Consider the following 25,900-nt stretch of genomic DNA (forward strand, 5'->3'; position numbering starts at 1 on the left):
CATGATACCTTCTTTCGATTGATAACAAGAATAATGTCTGACCCTATGCATCTCTAATTTACCTGGTCATGTTCAATCCCTGAACAATGAAGCAGAAAATACAGGATATTTGTTACATTCTCAGAGGACAAACCTGACCCCTTGTGGCTGACTGGAAGGAGTCTTATGATGAACCTTGGAGGTCATGCATTATGGAAGGGTGGGTTGTTCAGCAACAAAAGCGATGTGTGCGCAACCGTGGACAAAAACAGGTGTGGTTGGCTTAGAATCAAAGGATTGTTGACAACATGTAAACTACAGGTAACTGCCATAATAAAGGAAACCATTAGGAATTCAAAGTATATTGAAAGCAGGTGCTTCCACACAGGTGTGGTTACTGAGTTAATAAAGCAATTAACATCCCAACATGCTTAGGGTCATGTATTAAAATGCCAGTTGCCCAGTATTTTGGCTACCATGGCTAGAAGAAAATATCTGACTTTGAAAGAGGTCTCAAAGGCGAATAGGGGGTTTAAAGTATGTATGTGTGTGTGTGTGTGTGTCTGTCACCAGATCGCAACCCAATTGAACACTTGCAATGAGCAGAATTTCCTGTATGACCTGGGGTTGTATGTGTGGGAGGGTGTGTGCTCTCTCTCTCTCTTTGAGAAATAGATGTCTTACTCTGGTTAGAAAAGCAAAGTCAACGTACTTCTTGAATTGTGTATGTGAGAGGGGTGGAAATCCAGCTAAATTCTGGAATGTGGTCAAGTCTTTGCCCCAGCAGGTCATGACATGCCTCTGCTCCCATAACAGGCACATAAATGACATTGTTGGTGCTTTTAATAACCATTTTGCCTCCGCTGGCCATCTATTTGACAGAATGGTTTCTGAAAATACCTCAAGTTCCACTAGAGGGAGTCTTATATTCACCTCTAAACATGGCCTGGAAGTGCATCATTCTCTGCTCTCTGCCTTTTTTTCCCATTTGAACCATTTAATGTCAATTATGTATTAAGTGTCTTGCAAAACATTTATGTCAACAACAACAAAAAATACACACGAGTTGATTCACTTGATCCCTTTCTACTGCAGCATTCTGCCCCCCTCATTTTAGAACCTTTGACCCACATTGTTATTTAACAATTTCTTCTGGTGCAATCCCTAATATCTGAAAGGCAGCACATGCCCTCCCCCTTGGTGGAGATCCTGACCTAGATAACTACTGCCCAATTTCTAAACTAATCTTGGCTTGCGAAAATATTAGAATCGCTGGCAAACTGTCAAATACCTTTTATAAATATGGCCTATTTATTGCCTTACCTCTCTTATCCTACCTCATTTGCACATGCTGTATATAGATTTTTCTACTGTATTATTGATTGTATGTTTGTTTATTCCATGTGTAACTCTGTGTTGTTGCATGTGTCAAACTGCTTTGCTTTATCTTGGCCAGGTCGCAGTTGCAAATGAGAACTTGTTCTCAACTAGCTTACCTGGTTAAATAAAGGTGAAATAAAAATAAAATAAATAAAAATAACTTAAATGATATTCTTAATGTGTACCAGTCTGGTTTTAGACCTGGACATAGCACAGTTTCTTAAATATTATGCTAAATTGCTCAGATCATAGGAATCACTGGGCTGCCATATTTATAGACCTGTCCAAGGTCTTTGATACTGTTGAGCATCCCCTACTCATTCAAAGGTTGTCTGAAATGGGCCTCGACCAGACGTCTTGCAAGTGGTTTGGAAACTATCTGTCAGACAGGACACAATGTGTGCTTTCTGATGGTGTCAAGTAACCTCGATATTACTAAAGGTATCCTGCGGGGGTAGATTTTGAGACCTCTTAACTATTTATACAAATAATATTGGTCAATCTGCAAAAACCTGTAACAATCATCTGTATGCAGATGAAAGTTACGTATGCTATTGCCCCTACGACTAACCAGGCTGTTGGAGCTGCAATTCCGCCTTGCAGAAAATCCTTGTTGATTTAAACTTAGTTCTTAATGCATGCTGTTTTCTAATTCTCTTAGAAATATTTCAGATGGCTTACACATTTATGCATTGGATGGTTCTTTCATCCTTTAAATATCTGTCCTTTTGGATTGACAATAATTTGATGTTTTAAAAAAATGACATACGGAAGAGCTAGTTAAGAAGCTGAGATTTAAAGGCTTATTTTATATAACTAGATCATACCTCTCCCTAAACAGCAGGAAGCAGATTGTACAGTCAACTTTCCTGCCAGTTCTTGACTACGGTGACACCATTTATTGGAATGCAGCAGCTACTACTCTTAAACCTTTGGATGCAGTCTACCATAGCGCCCTTCACTTTATCACAAGTGTTTTAATACGCATCACTGCATCCTGTATTTAAAGGTTGGCTGGTCCCCATTAAAGTCCCGTAGATCACATCATTATTCCCTCTTTGTTTACACAAGCTTCCGACCTACCTCACTTCACTGTTAAAATGTAAACATATGACACGCCAAACCCGTTCACAGGGATGGTTAACTCAAGGATCCACAACTACGTACTGATTTAGGTAAATCCGCCATCAGTTTTGGTGCCCCCATTTTTTTAACAGCCTACAAAACTCCCTACATCTTGACTCTCTGGTGCCTCTAGGGAGGTTTAGGACGTTCATGTTGAGAATTTCAACTGTTTGGATTGAATAACTGTATTTGTGGTGTTTGAAGCTGTAGTGTTGATTCTGTAATTTGTAGTTAATTAATTTTTTATTCATCATTTTGAATTTGTTGTACTGTTGTCCTCAGGGCACCATTGTAAATGAAACCCTGGTCTCAAAGGGTTCCAATTACAGTTTTTCTCCATTGGTTTGGCTCATTTCTTGAAACAGAAATTACATTCTCAAAACTCTAAGATCATTTGGCAAAAGAGTCTTACAGTTCAGCACAACACTATAGCTCACTTGCAAAAGCTCATATCTCTCCTAAAACTGTTCACTCATGCTTCAAAACTAAATTCCTTTCCCATATAAAGAGTCAGTGCCACGAAAATGGCAAAGATCCTTCTCAATTGCTTTGGCTCATTTCTTGAAAGAGACCGGACGTTCTCAACACTCTTGGTGCTTTAACCAAAACTACATTTCCTTCTCATTTAAACAGTCAGTGCCCCCAAAATGCTTCGTCCCTTTGGTATTGTGTAAGCACTGCAAGTCAAAATGTTTAGATGTTTTGTCACTATGGCAGAGGACCATTGAAATATCCCTCATGTCCACCTTTCAGTCTTAGCCCAGTCCTTCATTGACAATGGTTACTGTACTGTTTTTTGTCCAGCTAACAGAATAGAATTGTGTATAAAACTGAAAAAAAGAAATAGGATTTTAGGGTAAGAGTAGCCTCCAAGGTTTGACATCACACATTGCACTCATACTGCCAAGGAAATTGTAACCATTATCATTCACACACATAAAGTAACTTCCATACATCAGAGTAAAAAGAAAATGTATACAGCATAATATACTGTAATATAAACACACAAACAAAAAAACAATGAAAATGATATGCAGCCTACAGTGCTGTAAATAAAGCTGGAGTTTCACAACTAACAGTTCTTCACTGGTCGCTGTCTTCACCCTCCCTCTCCTGGCCACCATCCTCACCCTCCTGGCCATCCACACGCTGCTGTCTGTCTGGCCACAGATTCTCGTCCACATCACAGCGTATATTCTCCCTTGTGATGCAACGAGGGAAGAAACGGCGTGCATGTCGCAACCATCCCCTACACTGATCTCCTGTAATAACCTCACACGCAGCGTCCATTGCATGGAGCAGGGACCTCTGATCTTGAGCCCGATGCTCATACACTCTCCACCTCCAAGTGGAGAAATACTCCTCAATAGGATTGAGGAAAGGAGAGTAAGGTGGTAGGAACACCATGACCATCCTTGGATGAGTAGTGACCCAGGCCCTGATGAGCGGGCCACGGTGGAAATTCACATTGTCCCTTACAATGACATATTATGGTAGGTGAGGCCCTACGAGACCTCTCTCATTTTCAGGGATCAAATCAAAATGAAGGCGGTCCAAGAAGATGAGGAGCTTCTGTGTATTGTATGGGCCAAGACTGGGGATGTGAGTGGCCACACCATTCTCAGATATGGCAGCACACATAGTTATATTGTCCCCTCGCTGGCCTGGGACATCCGCCGTGGCCCGGTGGCCAATAATATTACGGCCACGTCTTCGGCCCTTGGCCAGGTTGAAGCCAGCTTCATCCACAAACACGAGGATGTGATGGGTCTCGTTTCCTTCCAATGCCATTATTCTCTACAATAGCGTAAAAAAAGAAAACATCAAATCAGTCATACAGAAGAGTCATACACTACAGTTACAGACAATTACATAGGAATGTTCTATGTTCTCCACAAGTTCAATATACTACTGGCCACTACTCCAGTGGTTCCAAACCTGGGGTACATGTACCCCTATGCAGAGGTACTACAGGGGGTATTTGACAGAAAGGGGAGGGGGGAAATCATCAATGACTAGACTTACTGAAATGTTACAGTAAAACCCACAGTATTAGATAGATTTACATGGGAGGCACTAATTGCAGCTCTTTGACCCCTTTTCTTATTGTATGTTATATTCTTCAAAATAAGGATTATAATGATAATTGCATCATACAGTAAGCTGCAGTTTTTAGGCGAAATGTTGAAGTCAGATAAATCAAATACTTCCATACCTGGATTACCTGGATACACAAATCAGGTAAAGTGGGTACTGAAGCCAAAAAAGTTTGGGAACCACTGCTTAATTGTAAAAAGGTTATAATGATGGACAACCAGTAACTGACTTACATGTACATACTGGTACCGCAGCTCTTTCACTCTATCAGAGTTCCTCTCAAATGGTACCCTGTAAATTTGCTTCATTGTCATCTGATGCTTCTTCAATATCCGGTCTATTGTGGAGTTGCTTATAGAGTTGACATTTTGGAATATGGCATTGTCTTGTAGGATTGCAGCGTGGATCTGTCTCAATGTGATGGCATTATTTGCCATCACCATGTTACAGATCTCTTGTTCTTGTTGTTCATTGAGAAGTTTTCCTCTGCCACCCGTGCAAGGTTGTCGTCCAATCCTAGATATAGAAGTCAAAGGACAACACTCCATTCGTAATGTATACCTTATGTATTCCTTACAGAATGAGTTACCTATGTAATTGTATTGTTGTCTTACTTACAGTAACTTTACCACAATTCTAATGCATCACTGCACAGTGACTGGAATACTACTGTAAACTGTATCATCAATACTGTAGAAAATAAACTATTCCATAGTTTATTTTCTCCAATGTTTTTCTTGTCATTTTTAGTATCATAACATCCCATTGAGGTAAGATATTACTGTAGGCCTATCTCACACACACACACACTCACACACACACACACACACACACACACACACACACACACACACACACACACACACACACACACACACACACACACACACACACACACACACTAAATGAATAGGTAAATGTGTAAATAAATATATTTCTTGCTCTATGCACAGTGTCCTGTCCTATACAACATATAATTCCATCATTGACTGACTACATACCTGTTTTCCCTGCGAAAGGTTTGGATGATGGAGGAGACTGTTGAGCGAGGCACATTAGGCTGCACTCGGCGACCTGCCTCCGCCATTGTGAGGCCATGGTTGATGACATGGTCTATAATTGTGGCCCGAATTTCATCCGGGACAGCATGGTGTCTTCGTGCTCCTCGGCCTCTTCCCCCTATTCCACCACCACGCACCCTTACTCCTCCTCCTCTTCTTCTTCCTCTTCCTCGAGCAGGCAGTTGCCCTTGTTCATTTACTTGGCCAGGTGCCTCCATGTTCAGAAATTGTACTGGTCCTGCATGGTCAAGCTCTTTACATACATGTTTGGCAGCATTCACAGTCATGGACAGCACCTGTCAGGTAACTAAACATACTGTTTGATTGGTCATCTGAGATGTGTGAAACTCCTCCTTCATTAGTCAAGTTCTAGTTTCACCTGACTGTCAATTGCTGTAATAAATGTATCAAATGTTCCAAGGGATTCATATATGGTATTCATGGTATTATGTTCTTGACTAATTTTGACAATTGAACAGACTATTGTGCATGTGATGACTTATACAATGAAATGACGCTGACACGTTTTGGAGCGAACAACCATTAGACTGAGAATCAACAATCAGTTTAGATCGATAAGATCTATTCACTTGGAAATTGTGCTAACTGTAGGCTACAAGTACTTAATCATTTGCAAAGATGTACTGAGACATTGAGACATGTACTTAGACATTTGCAATTTGATGAAATGAATGAGAAATTCAATTCTGTTGTGAACAATTGCCAAGTGGTTTGGAGGTTTGTCCATGTAGTTTTGAGAATGTAATTTCTGTTTCAAGAAATGAGCCAAACCAATGGAGAAAAACTGTAATACAAGTTAAATAAAAAAAAATAACATTTATGGGAGATTCTGGAGTGGCACACGAGACAGCATTTTCCACCACCATCAACAAAACACCAAATTATGGAATTTCTCATGGAAGAATGGTGTCGCATCCCTCCAATAGAGTTCCAGACACTTGTAGAATCTATGCCAAGGTGCATTGAAACTGTTCTGGTGGTTCAGCGCCCTATTAAGGCCCTTATGTTGGTGTTTCCTTTATTTTGGCAGTTACCTGTATATTTCCTCTTCAAATATTTATTGAAAACATAAATACATCTGCACAATGAGCACTTGTTGTCTCTTAAACACATCGTTACAAATGTTGGTTAGCTGGCCCAGAGGCTGAAGACCATGATTTGAATTAGGTGTGATATTAATAGGCTTGAATAAAAGCATGCACATGCAGTAAATTGCCAGGACTGGAGTTGCAGAACACTGCATTATTGTACATGTACTGTCAATATATGCTTGTTCAACTGAAGAAGATTCATCAAAGCTGTATAAAACTCAATGCTTGACATCCATATGTAATCCCTAAGATCCAACATCTATCAACTAGGCACTGTTACAGCAATACAGAGCCTGCACTTCGGTTCAGTCCCACTAAACATGGAGTAAAAAAATATGTTACACAATTAGTTAAGCCCATGTTTATTCCAATACAATGTTTCAATTCATGAGGAGTGAGCAAGTGCACACTCGGGGGAGAAGGGTAGGGGTGTGTTGCCTGGGCCCAGATCTGTTTGTGTTCTTGCCATCTCCATTGAGCATAGTCAAGCCATGTTTTACATGATAGCACAAACAGACTGGCACTCAGGCTAAAGTGTACTGGGTAAGAGAAACTGACTGTGTTTCAAACTCAAAGTAGACAGCCCTCAGCCCTTGAATGATGTTTCACATCGTTACATCTGCGTGTACCTTAAAATGTCCCTTGCCAGGTCAGTTAGGATCACCACTTTATTTTAAGAATGTGAAATGTCAGAATCATAGTAGAGAGAATGATTCATTTCAGCTTTTATTTCTTTCATCACATTTACATACTAAATACTAAGTGTAGCATTGCCTTTAAATTGTTTAACTTGGGTCAAACGTTTCGGGTAGCCTTCCACAAGCTTCCCACAATAAGTTGGGTGAATTTTGGCCCATGTGCCGAATACAACAGGTGTAGACCTTACAGTGAAATGCTTACTTACAAGCCCTTAACCAACAATGCTTTAAGAATTTTTAAGAAAATAAAGTTAAGTATAAAATAGATAAGTAAAAAATTTAAAATAAAAGTTACAAATAATTAAACAGCAGCAGTAAAATAACAATAGCGAGGCTATATACAGGGGGGTCCCGGTACAGAGTCAATGTGCGGGGGCACCGGTTAGTTGAAGTAATTGAGGTAATATGTACATGTAGGTAGAGTTAAGTGACAATGTATAGATAATAAACAGAGAGTAGCAGCAGCGTAAAAGAGGGGTCTGGGTAGCCTTTTGATTAGCTGTTTTTATGGCTTTGGGGTAGAAGCTGTTAATAAGCCTTTTGGACCTAGACTTGGCACTCCGGTACCGAGAACAGTCTATGACTTGGGTGGCTGGAGTTTTTAACAATTTTTAGGGCCTCCCTCTGACACCTCCCGGTATAGAGGTTCTGGATGGCTGGAAGCTTGGCCCAGTGATGTACTGGACCGTACGCACTACCCTCTGTAGTGCCTTGCGGTCGGAGGCCGAGCAGTTGCCATACCAGGCAGTGATGCAAGCAGTCAGGATCATCTCGATGGTGCAGCTGTAGAACCTTTTGAAGATCTGAGGTCCCATGCCAAATCTTTTCAGTCTCCTGAGGGGAAATAGGCTTTGTCGTGCCCTCTTCACGACTGTCTTGGTGCGTTTGGACCATGATAGTTTGTTGGTGATGTGGACACCAAGGAACTTGAAGCTCTCAACCTGCTCCACTACAGCCCCGTCGATGAGAATGGGGACGTGCTCTGTCCTCCTTTTTCTGTAGTCCACAATCATCTCCTTTGTCTTGATCACGTTGAGGGAGAGGTTGTTGTCCTGGCACCACACGGCCAGCTCTCTGACCTCCTCCCTATAGGCTGTCTCATCATTGTTGGTGATCAGGCCTATCACTGTTGTGTCATCAGCAAACTTGATGATGGTGTTGGAGTCGTGCCTGGCCATGCAGTCATGAGTGAACAGGGAGTACAGGAGGGGACTGAGCACGCACCCCCGAGGGGCCCCTGTGTTGAGGGTCAGTGTGGCAGATGTGTTATTAGCTACCCTTACCACCTGGGGGCGGCCCGTCAGGAAGTCCAGGATCCAGTTGCAGAGGGAGGTGTTTAGGCCCAGGATCCTTAGTTTAGTGATGAGCTTTGAGGGCACTATGGTGTTGAACGCTAAGCTGTAGTCAATGAATAGCATTTTGACATAGGTGTTCCTTTTGTCCAGGTGGGAAAGGGCAGTGTGGAGTGCAATAGAGATTGCATCATCGGTGGATCTGTTGGGGCGGTATGCAAATTGGAGTGGGTCTAGGGTTTCTGGGATAATGGTGTTGATGTGAGCCATGACCAGCCTTTCAAAGCACTTCATGGCTGCAGACGTGAGTGCTACGGGTCTGTAGTCATTTAGTCATCGTTTTGCCTTCAAAATAAAAGTCCCTCTTTGAAAGTGATGCAGAAGGTTACAATTGGTGGAATCCTGCCATGTTTAGACTAGATAATGTTGGAGTGTTGGAATGTGGAGCAACTCGGTGACACCCACAGAACACAACTGTGAAGAGTTTACGCAAATATTATCATCGTAGTAGCTCTTATTGCGGGACTTGACTGTGGGAAATCACCTACCCAGTCAGCCTATTGTGCGTATTGACATTCATATTGCACTGTACAGCCTTACCCAAGGATTGGGGTTCAATGAAATGGGGTATCAGTCTACTCAGTACCCAGGTGTTTTTTTTCCTAAAGTCCTCCTCAGAGTTATCAGGCTCCAAAACATCCACATCGTATTGTTTTTCCTCTGGAATAGTGTTCAATACACATTGTAGGTTGACTTGTACAATAAATGTTGCTCAATTCACAGTGGTTTCAGAGGCCAGAATAAGAGCTACGACCCTAATGTTCTCTGGGTGTCACTGAGTAGACTGGTACCATATGTCATTGATCCACACTCCATAGGTAAGGCTGTACAGTGAAATAAGTATGGCCCCCAATGCAATTCTAAAGTCTAATACATCCAGTGTGATTAACATATTTTTGTCAAATTAACAAATTATTGTATTTTGTTACATTTATATAACATTCCAAACTTGTTTAGCATGATCTATTCCATTATGGCACCATTTGTTTTAATTTGCATCACTTTCAACGATAGACCTTTATTTTGAAGGCGAAGCGCAAATCCCATTATTGCGGCTAATCCTTATTGTGGCTAGCTTCATATAGGTGGGTCCGACCACCATTAATCAAAGAGCTTTCTATAAATTAGGGGTATTTTAGATGATGACACCTAGCTAGATAGTTAGCTTACTAACTATAGCTACTGAAACAGATTATGTCGTTTTCTATGTTTTTGGGGAAGAACATTATTTTTTATTTGTAATATTTATTTTTTGGGGGGGGAAGAACATTGTTTGCGTCCATCCATCATACATACATGACTTGCCTAGTTTAAATAAAGGTTAAATAAAAAATAAAAATCAGCTACCAAGCTTTTTTATGACCAGCACTGTGCAGAGCAAGGGGACGTGTGTCTGCGCTCGTGCGGCAGCGGCAGGTGCGCGAGACAACTTTAACAGCATCATAAGTATCGGTGAATCGTTGTGACATGAAATACGAGTGATAGTGTAATCAATGTTTAATAACTACGTAAAAAATGTATGAATGTGTTCAATTATTATGTGACGTGCAGTCATATTCAGGTCATGATTGGTCAGCAAGCTTATTTGACGCGTCAAATAGTGTTGTTTGACATATTCAAGGTTGACATAGTGATGGGCATTCCGGCTCTTTTCAGTGATCCGGCTCGTTCGGCTCAGCTCACCAAAAAGAGCCGGCTCGTTTGGCTCCCAAACGGCTCTTTAAAAAAAATATGTTTTGTATTTTTTAAAGTCAAACAGTTTGCGATAGTTTGACGATGATTGGCGTTAAAACAATTCAAATTAAATTATTAAATGAAATCATACTCTACCTTAACCACAATGTATTTAAAAATGCATTGGTTTGTTATGAAAAAGAATGCTATTAAACATTTGCATTTAAAGTATAACTTTTTAATGTATATAAACCAAGTGCATATAAATCTAACCATTCAAAACGAATACAATTTGAACAACATAATTGAATATTGCACCATGTCAAAGAAAAATAAATAACAATTTGCAAAACTGCAGCATCCCACAAATGTAAATAAATGTAAAGAAGAAGGATGCTATTACACATGTGCATTTAAAGTATAACTTTTTTAATCTATATAAACAAAGTGCTTATAAATGTAACAATTCAAAACGAATGCAATCTGAACAACATAATGATATAATATTGCACCATATCAAAGAAAAATAAATAACAATGTGCAAAACTGCAGCATCCCACTTAAAACATTAAACTGGTCCCTATTTTCTCTCTCTTCTTTATTGCCATGTTATAATCTGCAGATCCACCAGCTCAGAGGATCTGTCTCCTCCAAATAGGATCGGACCTCCATTATGGCATCTGCTGAGGGATTCCTTCGTACTGCATCCCCAGTTGTTCTCTCGTCAAACAGCATCCAAACAGCAGACATTTGTGGTACTACTGCTGGTGCTTCTGCTCCATCTGATCCCTCTTTTTCTTGTTGCCCTGGTGCCTGAGCCAGCTGACTGCTGGGGCTGTCCCTCCCTGCTGCTGAGGTTATTCTTTGAAGAGCCTCATCAATCGCTCTGGCATCACTGAAGGCTAACTTCTTAAACCTGGGGTCAAGTGCAACGGTTTCTGATAGCACGTGATTATATTCCATTCTGTGGAACTTTCTGTCCATTGATGAACATAGGGTGTCCATCAACTCACATGTCACATGTCCTGTGGTTACATTTGCTTCTCTCTGGCGGCTGGCTGTGATTCACTGCAGACCCTTACACAGGAGTATCATTTTTGAGGCTGTCACATAGCTGAACAGAGAGAACAGTAACTTATTAGTTCAGGTTCATGTTTTGTCTACTCATACTACATTCTAATCTACTGCTCATATACATATATAATACTGGATTAAATAATGATGTAGTAATAATTGCTTACTGTACCTCTCTACTGATCTCCACAGTGACCTGCTCAAAGGGTTCCAGGACTCTACACACCTCCTCCACCACCTCCCAATCCTCTTGGGTCAGAGCATCAACAGGTGCATTGACAATAGTGATGAGAGTAGAGATGATGGCATCCTTTGACTCAAGAAACCACTTCAACATATAAAATGTTGAATTCCACCTTGTAGTGCAGTCTTGTTTAGGCCTCAGCTCAGGCATCCCCATCTGGTGTTGTGTAGACTTGAGTTTTTCAGCACCTACTGTGCTCCTGTGGAAGTATTCCACACCTGCTTTCACTTTGTCCACAGTGGACTTCATCACCTTCAGAGCATCTCTTACAATCAGGTTGATTGCAGGGGCGAAAATCTGATATCAACTTTGGAGGGGACAATTACATGAAATTTTCTCAAGAGCAATTCCTGAGGGGGACACCAAAAGTAGTGCTGTAACACATAGCCTACATTGTAATATGGTAAATGTATATTGAGGAACCAAAGAAATAAGGTGTTTGCCGTACTCCTAACTACCGGTACCCAAAACTACACAACTAATCACAACAGCAATACCATTGCCTTTAACAAATCTTAGTTCAGTAACCAGTTTAAGTTGAGAGTGGGGGTATGCATGGCATTTTCCAATTATGTTCCTATTTTACAAGTCAAAAAAATTGAGAACCTTTCATAATGTTGCCAAACAAAGACTCAACAAACTTACCTGAGACTCCCTGTCTCTGCCAGTCTGTCCCTGCATATCTGTCCCCAACTCTGCTGTCTGTGTGCCATCTGTTGCCTGCTCTGCCTAATGACATCATTGTGAAACATTTCCATTAGAATTTCATTTCTTTCTTATGAACATTTTATCAACTAGTCTTTGAGATATTAGGCTACTAGGGTTCTTACTATGCGTTTTGGTGTATTGAAAAATACTCTGATGTCCGTCTTTTATTTTTCTGCCATTTTTCTACCTGGCTGGCTGGCTGGCTACACACACAGTGTGTAGGTTATTTACAGTAGGAGATGGGCTTCTATCATCTTCAATCATTCTATTTGGGCTTCGATCTAAAAGGTAGCTAGCAAATGTGAAACGGATTAAAATGACAAGAGTTGACAGCTGTATGAGTTCACCATTTACACAACATATGCTGCAACCTTTTGTAATTTGAATAGTTTGTTTCATATTGGCTGGCTTCCAACAATAGCTGAATTTGCAAAGCTAGCGAGCACCAATTCCATTTCAGTGGTGTTTGCTATAATCTTTGCTACCCGGGTTAAATAAAGGTGAAATAAAATAAATAAATAAAAGTTCCCTTGCGACAATTTAGCTTTTGCAACGAGACCATTAAATATATTTAAGACAATGGTAGTAGAGAGTGTAGTTCTGTTCAATTTGGATTTCAGTTTATCGCTAACCTTATCACAGGGACTTTGAAGCACTAACTTATAGTAGATACGACCTCTCTGTTACCTAGCAAGCTAAGGAACTGGCAGTGGATCAAACCATTGTGAGGCAAAGGGTGGGGGGGTCGCAATCTTTTGAAACTTAAAAACGCGCTATTAAGTGTCTATAATCAGCACAATTGCTTTCATTGCGTATTATTAATATTATTTCAATTACATAGTTATGTTTCAGTGATATATTGGGGGGGACAAATCATATTTTTCCCAGGATGGGGGGGTCGTGTCCCCCCCGTCCCCCCCGGGATTTCCGCCCCTGGTTGATTGTGTGGGCAAGACATGGATGATGGGTCCATTTAAACATTTTCATGGCTTTGGTTATGTTAGCTGCATTGTCACTAACACAACAGACCACTTTTCCATCTACTTGCCATTCTCTGGCCACTCTCAACAGTTCCTCTGCCAAGTTCTCTGAGGTGTGTCTGTCGCTGAACTCAAAACAGTCCAGAAGACAGCTAGACATCGAAATATCTTCAAGTTCGAAAACTGTGAGTGAAAACAACAAGAACAACAACAGTGGAACTGTTGAATGGCACCTCTCGCCAAGGTAGTGTTATGAGTTAATGTCAAATGCTGATCTCTTCTTTTTTAACATTTTTATTAGTAGTTAGAGTTCTCATAATTTTAACTCATTGCACCCATGCACTTTTCCACAGAACAATTCCCTCACCAATGAGTTCACCTTCATGCCACCAAGGCCTACCCCACCTAAACCAGGTGGTGTTAAACCACAGGTGGGCTCTCCCGCAAGGCGTTCTATGGCTCCTCAGTCATTTCACAATCCTACTCGTGAGTGCTTCCAGTCATCAGTGAGATGTTTGGTTGTGATCTACCATGGGCAACCTGTTTATTTTCCCAATGTCTTTGGCCATGTGGAGTTGGTTAAGTGTCGAGAGCCCAAGTCTGAGATGATATGCTTACTTGCAACACAACACTTTTTATCCTCCAGCAATGATGTCCAGTGTCCTTGAGCCTTCACAATTTGGAACAAGTATTCTGCAATCCACAATCTTAGATGCTCACTGTCTTCGCCCAGACATTGATGTATCTGCCATTTAAAGGTAAACTGTCCTTTTATTCAGATCATGATGATAACAAACCAGCAATAAGTTAACATGCCATGTCTCATATATACTACAGACAAGACAGTCTTACCAAACACAGCAGTAGAACCTGAAAGGAACAATGAACATGAAAAGAGACTCCAAGAGATGCAGACATTCTTGTTGGCCTACCTCACAGCAAAGGTAACTACTAACTATTGTATTTAGTGTTTTTCTAAATTGGACAACATGTTCTATTGGTATTTTGCCCATTAGGATGAACCTTTTTCGTAATCTACTCTGTTCTGTTTAATTTCAGATGGAGAATAATAGCCAGAAATTTGAGGCGGGGGTGTATTTTATCAGTGATGGAGGAAGAGGAGCAGCTACGGAAGGAAGTCCATGAGAAGAAGCATTAGTACCTCCTCCTGGAGAAGAACAAGCAGCTTGATGACCAGCTCGATTTACAGGTCAGAGGTAATTTCTCTCAATACATCCTAAACAATCTTTGATTTATGTAAACAAGTTGTGAAGCTGGAAAAAATGTTATCCTGTTTGTTTTGCGTGTGTTATCATTGTGGGATCGTTGTTGATTTGAATTATAAAAGATAAATTGCTTGTAACATGTAAAACAATCAAAAAATGTTATATTTTCTGATCACAGCGCTAACTCCTGTGGCTGATGCTATCAAGCAGTTCACACAGGAATACAAGCCTTTTGCCACCGCAGTCGACACCCACGTCATGAGCTGCCAGTGAAGAACTTCTTCATTGAGGGGGACAGAATTATGTTTCTGGGTTGGTATTATTCAATTCTTTCTTTACTGGTGTGAAGCGAAAAACCTACATCAGAGTTAAAAATGTATTTATTGCTTACGCATAGGATATGATTTCCAATGAATGTGTTTGAATGTGTCCTACCCATGCAGATAAAGTCACTGCTAGCCTGAAATTGAGTGAGGAAGTGTTACTGCAGTGCACACAGGGAGCTCATCATGACAATGAGAATTCTGCTGAGTGCCTGAGAGGGATGAAAGCTGCTGCACAGAACATCAGCTCTCAGGGTAAGACTATAGATTAGAGACCTAAGACGTTATTTTTTGTTTAAGTGTTTTGAAGCAATTATGCATTTTCTACTTGTTATTAGTGAGTCTTGCCCTTTGACTGATTTACTGTATGTGTATGCACTCATAAGCTAAGTGTTTACACTGGTCAACACACTAACATTATGGTGTCACTTCAAGACACTAACGTTTTCCAAAGACATAATAAACAATTAATTAATGTGTAGTGGGTTTGTTTTTGTTTTGGTGACCACAGGATTTCCTTCTTCACAGGGGTCTTTCAGAGTTGGTGGAGCTGTCATCGCTGGTCAGTCGCCAGACTGTTCAGATTGGCTTGGCTTGACCAAAAAGTGCCCCAAACAGTGAAGCAGCATTGGAGAACCTTGTATGGCATGTACAGTCTATAGTTTTTGTTAACATAGTTTAATTACTGAACATGGGGATTGTTTTGTAAAACTTTATAATAAATTGTATACCTCAATATGTAATGTATTTTACATACTTTTCAAGTGACTTGATATTGTAAGACATTTCCGTCACCTCGGAAGTGTTTCAATTGTAAATATTTGTATCCGTATGATATTGCTGCAAGGATACATTGTAGCGCCGTTACTGAATTGATACATGTGACAAATTATTGCTAAAGTTCCGTTCGCCGGATGTGACGTAGAAGCTATCGCGATAAACGTGGAATTCGTTGTTGCTTATTGGCTCATTCTGGCAAGTGACGTTGTTGCGTCACAGTTGGCCAATGAACAACAAGAGAACGTCCTGTCGTTTGTGAGTTTTTGTTTGGTTTGATCTAAATATAAGTGTTTATCCACGTTTTTAAGATGAATTTGTAAATGATCTGTAGCTTCGTAGAAAATGGATAAGAAAATAATCTTGCACAGTATTATGTAGAATCAAGTCGCGGTACAGTAAGCTAACACTGGCAAGCAAGCACACCGCCTAGCTAGCTAACGTTAGCTATACATTCAGGGAGTGCTTAGTCGACTGGTATTTTCTTCGTACTAGTTATTTTGAATGGCAGCCTTGCATGTAAAGCTGCTAGAAGGATGAAATAATGCAATTCCGGCTATGAACATGCTTTTGTAAGGACCGCTAGTGCTGCGTCCATTATACTTATTTAATGTTATGCACTTGCCACTATTCTTTCTCAGTGATAGTATTTTGAGGCTTGATCAAAAATGTCTGTTCAGTAGTTCCCACTCCAGAAGGAGAGGACAGCCCGTGGAAAGGGATTGGAGGCAACACCACAACCAGGGGGTATGGCGAGAAGTGCAAGAGGAGAGGAGGCAGGAGTCCGTCCCCAGGGGTGTCTGCCTGTCTATGTGCCCTATCCGCGAGCTGCAGGACAGGGAGGCCCAGAACTTACTGCACCGATTTGAGGTGTTGTCAGGTACTGAGCGGGAACGCTGGCCCAGGGCTGACCCCTCAGGAGTGGTAAAGGAGTATGCTAGACCTGCAGCAGGGAAGGACTCCACTCGACCTAGTGACCTGCGACCACCAGCTGTGCTGCTAAAGACGGTGTTCTACCTCGTCGACAACATCGCTGCCTCCCCCACACTGCGTCCATGGACCGAGGCTAGTCATCTCCACTATATGCCTTCTGTTATCTTGTCATGTTATTTTATGCAACGTTTCATCAACACATTTCTTCTTGTGCTGTGCATTTCTAGGTGTATGACTTTGTCTTTGACCGGCTGCGCAGTGTGAGACAGGATATGATCATCCAGAGGGTGTCTGGCGCTGACTGTGTGGCCGTGCTGGAGAGGACAGTCCGCTTCCTGATCTACGCCTCCTACCGGCTGTGTGGGGAGCCCCTGCGCCTCTACGACCCCCGCATCAATGACACCCACCTGCAGGAGAGCCTCAGCTGGCTGCTGGAATGCTACACCAGTGGAAAGCACCCCAACCAGGAGGAGTTCCAGGCCCTCAGTCTCCTCTACAACCTGGGTGAGTAGCCCTGGGCCCAGTCTCCCAAATGCATCTTTAAGATAAGTTTGTCGCTAGAACCTTCCTAGGAGCGTCGGTAAATTCCCGAGCTGTTTCCCCAAAACCATCGTTATTAACGTTGCACTTAAACGCTTGTAATCTAACGCCTGCCTTAGACCACTGGTAATCTAACGCCTGCCTCAGACCACTGGTAATCTAACGCCTGCCTCAGACCACTGGTAATCTAACGCCTGCCTCAGACCACTGGTAATCTAACGCCTGCCTCAGACCACTGGTAATCTAACGCCTGCCTCAGACCACTCGTTGAACAGCTAAATGCGTCGTTAGATGTTCTTTTTTTGCCCTCCCACCTCACTTTATACGCAGTTCTCCGCTAAACATAGAATCACATGGTTTATTTACTAAACATGGTTTATTTACTAAACATAGAATCACATGGTTTATTTACTAAACATAGAATCACATGGTTTATTTACTAAACATAGAATCACATGGTTTATTTACTAAACATAGAATCACATGGTTTATTTACTAAACATAGAATCACATGGTTTATTTACTAAACATAGAATCACATGGTTTATTTACTAAACATGGAATCACATGGTTTATTTACTAAACATGGAATCACATGGTTTATTTACTAAACATGGAATCACATGGTTTATTTACTAAACATGGAATCACATGGTTTATTTACTAAACATGGAATCACATGGTTTATTTACTAAACATGGAATCACATGGTTTATTTACTAAACATGGAATCACATGGTTTATTTACTAAACATGGAATCACATGGTTTATTTACTAAACATGGAATCACATGGTTTATTTACTAAACATGGAATCACATGGTTTATTTACTAAACATGGTACCACATGGTTTATTTACTAAACATGGTATCACATGGTTTATTTACTAAACATGGTATCACATGGTTTATTTACTAAACATGGTTTATTTACTAAACATAGAATCACATGGTTTATTTGTCTCTCAACAAAGTTGACTACGAATACAAAGTTGCTAATGTTTTTGCAGTTGATACAAACAAGCCATGTGTAAAAACATGCTTCAAATAAAAACCCAGAACTGCATTAAAATATGAACAGTAAGCTATTGGCCCATTTCAATCATATTAAAATACATTTAATGTTCAATCAGTTATATTTTGCTACTCTCTGTAATTTGTCAACATATTTCATGTATAGCTTAACATTGGTGCAATGATGTGCCAAATTGGCGATAAGCCACCTCAATATTTGCAGCCATAGGTGGTAATATCTTTCTAGGAGCTGATCTGAAATAATTCTAATGTTAAGGAAAGATTTTAATGGAGAAAGCTGATCTGACAGCAGCACACCCTTTCGATCCTATCAGTATCAACACATGCTCCAACTTACTTAGCGTTTGTTGTCTGTGTGTGGTTTTTCGGGAAACGCATGTTGCATCTTTTCCCGTTGTAAGAAAGATGCATGGTTAAAATACTCGTAAGTTCTGGGCCCTGGATTGTAGCCAACATTGTGTTCAGATACAAGACAACCTGGTTAGGTTCTAGCTTGTTTGTTTTTTTACTCTCACTTACTGAGACATCCACTGGGAGTTTGGGAGTAAAAAACACAAAAAATGGATGGTAAATTGCTGTCTTCATACAGATAGCTGACATGCAGAGCACGACTCTTAAAGATAATTGAATCACAGCCTCTCTGAGGACAGGGTTGGGTTCACCAATGGTACATATGAGATGAAGGAAATGGAAATGGCCAAAGGACCAATATTGTGTACAAGAGCTGCATATGATTAATGATGGTGTTACTGCAAATTACAAGCTTGTAATGTCACTAAAAGAGGAAACGCCAGAGAAACTGACAGCCGAGTGTACTGAAAACCAACAGGTGGTCGTCCTATCGCCTCTGACCACAGAACATCGTCAGTCATTTTATATTAATTTCTAGACGATTCTACATGTTGATCTTCACTGTGATCTACTGTGCATTGTCTTCTCTCTTAAGACTCATATTTCCTGTATAATATATCCAGGTTCAAGCCGTGCCATTCAGCACACCATGGAGCTGCCAGAGCGGATACGCTCCTCCCCTGTCATGCATCTGGCCCTATCAGTGAGCCGGGCCTTCATGGAACGCAACCCTGTACGACTCCTCCGATTGGCCCACAGGCTGGACTTCCTGCAGAGCTGTGCCCTGCACCGGCACCTAGAGACCTGTCGCAGGGACCTGCTGCTGATCTACAGCCACGGACACAGCAGCAAGAACTGCCGCTTCCCCCTCCACAAGCTGGCCCACATCCTAGCCCTGGACGTCCCCCTCACCAACCAGCTGTGCCAGGCCCATGGGGTGGAAGTCCATGGGGACTCAGTGGTCTTCTCCAAGACCTCCTTCACTGAGCCAGAGGCTGGGAAGCTACAGTGTGCACACTTTCATGATCTGGTGGACCGGAAGCAGAGGGATCTCACTGTTGGTAGCATCATTCATGGCTGCACTTGATATGACCAGACATGGACATTGGATAAACTGCAGCCTGTCTGCTCCAAGAAGACTGAGATGCACTTGATTTTATAGATTTGAAAGTTGTTTTCTAAATAAACTTGTTTTAATGTGAATTGTGAATGTTCCCTTAACATTGACAGCTGTTACATTTACACATAATGTTGTGTGATTATAAAGTTGCTCTTCTGTACAAATCAAACATTTCATTATGATAGATCAGCGATCAGACAAGAAATGTATGTCATATAGAGAACCACATGAATTGCCATGTTTTATATACTGTATCTGTAATTGTTTTTGACTTGTGCTACCTATGGTTTTAAAATAAAGAAACTCTTTTTTTGAAGAGTTTAGTCTGTTTTCTTTCATGCATTTTTACTTCTCTGCCATTGCTATTGACATTTTGTGAGTGCTGCAGTGGTTGAGTATGAGTGGGTGTAGCCTAGACGTTCAGGCTTCTCACATGAGTCAATGAAACAACATTTGGAAGGATGGTCATGTGAGGCTAGAGGGGTTGTGACAGGCTGTTTTCCTATAACTAAACGGGTAAATACAATTGCTGTCTTTCTAATGAATCCTTGTGAATTGTATGAAGCGCTGGAAGACTGTATGGGAAAGTATGCAAGTGCTCATTCAATGGAGATGATTGTCCAGACTGTATTACACTTATCAGTGCTCACAATTTGCCACTTGAGGGGGCTAAAGGTTTATCTGGAGAGTGTGAGCACTGCAAGCATTGAATCGCAGATCATGCCTGGATTAATTAGACTGCTAAGTAGACTCAACACTGATTAGTACAAAATGTAATGCCATAGGCAAAGAGATTTTACTCCAGACTGTTACATGTATTTATTTAATTTTTATTTCACCTTTATTTAACCAGGTAGGCCGGTTGAGAACCATTTACAACTGTGACCTGGCCAAGATTTAGCAAAGCAGTGTGACAAAACCAACAACACAGAGTTACACATGAACAAACGTACAGTCAATAACACAAAAGAAAAATAGAAAAATCTATGTTGTGTGTGCAAATGTAGAAGAGTAGGGAGGCAGGCAATGAATAGGCCCTAGAGGTGAAAATAATTACAATTTAGCATTAATACTTGGAGTGATAGATGTGCAGATGATGTGCAAGTAGAGATACTGGGGTGCAGGAGGGTAAGTAATAATATGGGGATGAGGTAGTCAGGTGTGCTATTTACAGATTGGAAGCAGGGGCTTAGCTGTATTTTATTGTTGTTCAGGCCAGGGCCATTGTCAAATGTCCAGATCAACTGGCCCATGTCAGCTAACTTTTTTTTTTTAGCCCATATATATTGTAATTATTTAGTCATATCACATGAATACACATTAGATATGACACAATGTATAAAATTGCAAGAAATGTAGCTTTAAAACTGCAACATTTTCTTTTTCACCCATGACAAAATGTGTAGAATTGCAGGAATTAAGCTTTAAATTATTTCCACCAACAAGCAGTTTGTGTCATGAACAGTGCTGTGCCCATAGAAATAGACTTGGCGCGTGCGCGCGGGGGATGAATTCTGGAAGAGGGGCCCCGGAGTGAGAGAACTTGGGAACCCCTGAGCTAGGCTATAGAAGCTGTTCTGACTCGAACCAGCCGGGACAAAAGCTTTGAAACGTCAAGGAGGCGAGGAGGCACAGTTGGAGAAGAAAGGGACAACACCAAGGCTCTGGAAATAAATTGATAAACATGATGTATTTTCTATCGTGCTACATTTCAGGGGATGGGAGGACACTAATAATCTGTAATGCTGAAATATGAGAGAACGAAACTGAGGCGGGTGAATCAGGCACGCAAAAAGAGGACTGTCTATGTGCCTTGAGCTCTGACGGAAAAAGCCAGTTGCCCCGAAACGGGATTTCTCGAAGTGGGATGATGATAACATGATCCTTGCTTGCCGATTCGAGGCAGAAGTTGGCGCTCACACATTAGTGCCTCAATGAATAGGCTACGTAAGAATGAGAGGCTGGTCGAAGCTACTGTACATTTGAAGCGTTGAGTGAAAGTCTGAACTTTATAACTGTGAGCGACTTTAGAACTCTCGTCACAGCAAACTGGGGTAATATTGAGAATGTGGAGGTCCTGCTGGACAGCGTGTATCTCGTGGACTTTATTCATCTGCATCGTCAGAAGTTATGCACAAGAAAGACAGTAAGTGGTTGACCTAATTCTATTGTAAATGAGCATGTTGCCATTTTTACTGTAATACGCAAAACCACACTGTTTCAACTCTGTTCATTCCTAGTTTAACAGATCAATCACTACTTAATTTATTGCAAACATTTTTACTTTTACATATCGCATTGTTTTGTATTTGTATTGTTTTTTCCCCTTCATTTTCAGTACAAGCATTTGCGGAATGAATTCAGGATTGTTCGGAAAAATCGAATGACATGGATTTATAAAGAGGGTTTGTTCATTATGCTATGAACGTGAAACAATGTATCGAACTCACTTGACACGTTCAGCGCCCTAGTTGCGGTTGGATTGATGATGCTGTAGACACGTTTTCACAAGAAGTATGGGATTTTTTAAATTCTAAAATGTTATTACAACGCTTTATAATTTATACTATGTCCCATAGGCAGACGACATTTGGGTTATATGATGCAAATCGAGTGGTTGAGCACCAATTGTTTATTTATTTGTGCCTTCGTTGTAGTACTTTGCAGCAAATATTAACCCTGATAAAAGTTTGTGTTTTTCTAATTAGTTTTCACCTACTCCCTATTTGCATAAACAACACAATTGAAATTTAAACAGTTAAAAATAAAGTCATTTGTATAAAATTGGTCCATCAGGACTCCTGTTCTGCTTCGAGAAGTGTTTTAGAGCCCATTTACAACAAGAAAACAGTAAATGTTTTATTTTACAATACACCATTCATATACATTATCTCTGGTAGGAGTAGAAAATGACAAAGAGCTTACAGTCTAAGAGCAATGAGATGCTTTACTTGATTTGTGTACATATTATTTCCTATGAATGGAAAACTATCCTCCACACTTAGCACCTTATGGTCACTATAGTACCATACCACTAGTTCCCCCACCTCCCTGTTTTTGACAAAAATCTCTACTGAAATTCGTTTGACTTTGGGCTCTTTGATGCTATCAGTCGGGCTGCTGTCAAGAGTATGACCGAGCCTAATCCTGAACAGTGGAGAATTTGGCTGTGTTAATTGTGAAGGGTTACAAGCTGTGCTGAGGCCACAACACCACACCATAGAGAACGCTACAGGACTAATACCAGCTTTCCTAACAACATAACATCAGTCCTCAAGCATTGGAGACTGAATTCTGAGGCAGGCAGAAACCACTGTGAAGTTCAGTGCATCTGCCTGTGTGACTAAAGTGAGCATGGTCCTCAGCACCTGACACAGGCCTATCAAAGAGATGATTGAACTTGCTGCAGATCAAACCCTGAGAGTCAATTTCCTCATATTATCTTGCTATTCTCAAAGCCCCCCTTTTCCAAGGGATTTTCTCATGACTCTGGGACTTAGATAGCCTTAGATAGCCTCTGGCTCCCAGCACTGTAATGCTAAACACATGATCGGAAACTCAGACATGCAATTGGGTTGGTGGATTCCATGCTCATTCTAGTTTGGGTGATCTCGATTAAAGTTTAAGAAGGGAGCTCCCAGGTCTGGAAAAACTTGTCACCAGAATGACAAACAGAACTTGCTTTTTAAATAATGTAATCACATTTTTGTTGCGTTTCACTCATGAAAAGGTGAAATGAGCATGTAATAATACCGTAGTAATTGTAACGTAATAGTGTGATAAAAGTACAACATGGAAACCTAAGTATGTCTGACTAAGCCTGACTAACCGGTGTCTGTATATAACCTTGCAACTCATATTTTCAAATGTCTTTTTACTGTTGTTTTATTTCTTTACCTACACACACATACCTTTTTTTTTCTTTTTTCTCGCACTATTGGTTAGAGCCTGTAAGTAAGCATTTCTCTGTAAGGTCTACAGCTGTTGTATTCGGCGCACGTGACAAATAAACTTTGATTTGATTTGATGTCTCCAAACTAAAGCCAGTTGAACCCCTTGCTCTCATTTATGGTTGTCTTTTGCCTACCATTGGTCAAAGTTTAATTGGACTTTTGGAATGTTTATGTGCATCTGAGGATGTCCTTTGGCCTCCAACCCTTCTGACAGCCGTCTTCCCTCGACTAAATATCAGAATGACTGTCTGGAATCTTGCACATTATGTTTAAAAAAACAATGACTATAAGGTTACATCAGAAGTGGTTTCAGACCACCCAAAGAGAACACTAGAGCAGAGCCCTGTTGGCTGACAGGTACTGTGTCGCTGCTAACCTCGCAGTTAAACCTCATCTCACTTTGCAAATCCCTTGAGGTGTGTTTGTGTGCGTGTGTGCGCGTCAATACTGCCTTAGGAACAGCCATATTTGGAGGGCAGGAGGAGCGTGAAGTTGAGGCCACTGGTGTGTTGATATTGGGTGCTGCTGGAAGTATAGTGGAATGAGAATGATCTATTTATCAGAACCTGTAAAAAACAGCAAGCCCTCAAGGACCAGAGTTGTGAACCACTGGCTAAAGTATTGTCTGATCAAAAGTTTCCCTGGCCCACTGTTTGTTGACCAAGCCTACACTTTGTCCTGGTCACTAGGGGTTACCTGATTGCTGCTCCCTCAGTTTTCCGCGCTGGCGTGGAGGAGGCCCTGAGCATCACCATCTTCAATGCTGTGGAGGAGACGCATGTCCAAGTCCAGCTCTCTGTGAAGGGTGAGACGGTGGCACACAGCCATGGCACTGTGCTAGGTGAGGACCCACACACACACATGCTGACGTAGAAACACACACCACAATTACACACAAGCTCTTACAGGGGACAGTGTGAGGCTGATTGACCCCTGACCTGTCGGGTTGAGTGTAAACTCCTGACCTCACAGGGCCCTTAACGGATGTTTCTTATGATAGGGGTTTTATGGCAAAGCCTGGCTTGTCTAACCAGGCTTTTGTGTATATCAATGTGGGCTTTGTTTGACAGCACTACTAATGGGACTTCTGCACTTCATTGAAAGAGCCTGTAGCTGTATTTCCTGCAGAGTGCATCGCTCCAGTTCCACTGGTTTTCCTTTCCTCTGGCAATTCATTGATAACTGTAAAATTGAGATTTCACATAACTGGTTATTGTGATGTATCTAAATGTTTGCACACATTGCACCGAATGTGGATCTAGCGTTTGTCTGCCAATCGTTCAGACATTTGTCACTCGATTCTACATGTAAAATCGGTGCGTCCTCGGTTCGCAAATTACGTTCATTAGTGCTAAGTACTCTCGGCCAGCAAACGCTATTGGACATGTGTCTGAGCCTAAAGTACAGTATAACCAAACATTATATAACTAAAGTTCTTGATTACTGTAAACGGCAAGGACGGAAACCGGTATACAATGTGCCCCTCAAGGACCGGTGTTGACACGAGTTAATGTTCCTTGAATCAAACCACACCTCAATCACAAGAGCTTAATCATTTTGAGAGAAGGTTTTACTTGGTTTTGTGTGTACTTTTACTGATTGATTTTATTCCCTTTTCTCCATTTCAGACAAAGGTACAATCAAATTAAAGGTGAGAGCAACGTCATTGTGTTTAACAGCATTTTTATCTATCATTCAGCAGTTGATTATATCAGGTCTTTGTTGTGTAGAGTTATAAATAAAGAACGCAATTGTTGTTTCAAGAGTGTATTTGAAATGGTTGTGGCTCCAGCTGCGCAGTAGTGAGATCCCATTCAGTTTGTCCGCATTCCACAAACGACATACAGAACAACACTAACATCATTTGTATGTGAACATCTGCCTTTTTGCACATTCATTTGGAATAAGGTAACAGCCTCAATATAATATGCAACATCTGTTTATGTGCATGTAAGGGTCTGCAGCCCCCAAAGGCTGGAATGGATCAATCCAACATGCACGACTTGATTCCTCCCATCCCTCTAACCTCCACCCCTGTCTTTATGAAATATAGTCTTGTATTGTCCACTGTGTTAGCTAAGCACTTTAGCATCTGGTTTGCCACTGCTCTGTGTGGTGTGGTGTGGTGTTGTGTTAGGTACCGCATCCTGAAGATATA

The 25,900-nt window shown here is 41.1% G+C and overlaps 2 protein-coding genes across 4 annotated transcripts in view; both read left to right on the forward strand.

Moving 5' to 3' along the window:
* The first annotated feature begins 15,992 nt into the window (after positions 1 to 15,992).
* Positions 15,993 to 20,105, forward strand: sac3d1 (SAC3 domain containing 1). 3 transcript variants are annotated; one of them, XM_014216404.3, is made up of 4 exons: positions 15,993 to 16,068; positions 16,494 to 16,875; positions 16,971 to 17,247; positions 19,293 to 20,105. In XM_014216404.3, the coding sequence occupies exons 1-4, from the start codon at positions 16,040 to 16,042 to the stop codon at positions 19,754 to 19,756; spliced, it is 1,152 nt and encodes a 383-aa protein (XP_014071879.1). In that variant the 5' UTR covers positions 15,993 to 16,039; the 3' UTR covers positions 19,757 to 20,105. The 3 variants fall into 3 exon arrangements, with proteins under 3 accessions (XP_014071879.1, XP_014071878.1, XP_014071881.1); XM_014216403.3 differs by having other exon boundaries at positions 15,995 to 16,068; positions 16,491 to 16,875; XM_014216406.3 differs by lacking the exon at positions 15,993 to 16,068 and adding an exon at positions 16,093 to 16,382.
* Positions 20,106 to 21,350: 1,245 nt separating this feature from the next.
* The window catches only part of LOC106613471 (C3 and PZP-like alpha-2-macroglobulin domain-containing protein 8), a 44,214-nt gene continuing 39,664 nt past the window's right edge, over positions 21,351 to 25,900 (forward strand). Inside the window, exons 1-3 of the mRNA XM_045687515.2 lie at positions 21,351 to 21,935; positions 24,432 to 24,583; positions 25,371 to 25,393. Coding sequence (XP_045543471.1) covers positions 21,856 to 21,935; positions 24,432 to 24,583; positions 25,371 to 25,393 — 255 coding nt within the window. The 5' untranslated portion in view covers positions 21,351 to 21,855. The remainder of the gene's footprint in view (positions 21,936 to 24,431; positions 24,584 to 25,370; positions 25,394 to 25,900) is intronic.

This window comes from Salmo salar, chromosome 10 (assembly GCF_965601325.2).
Source record: "Salmo salar chromosome 10, fSalSal1, whole genome shotgun sequence".
Classification (NCBI taxonomy): Eukaryota; Metazoa; Chordata; class Actinopteri; order Salmoniformes; family Salmonidae; genus Salmo; species Salmo salar.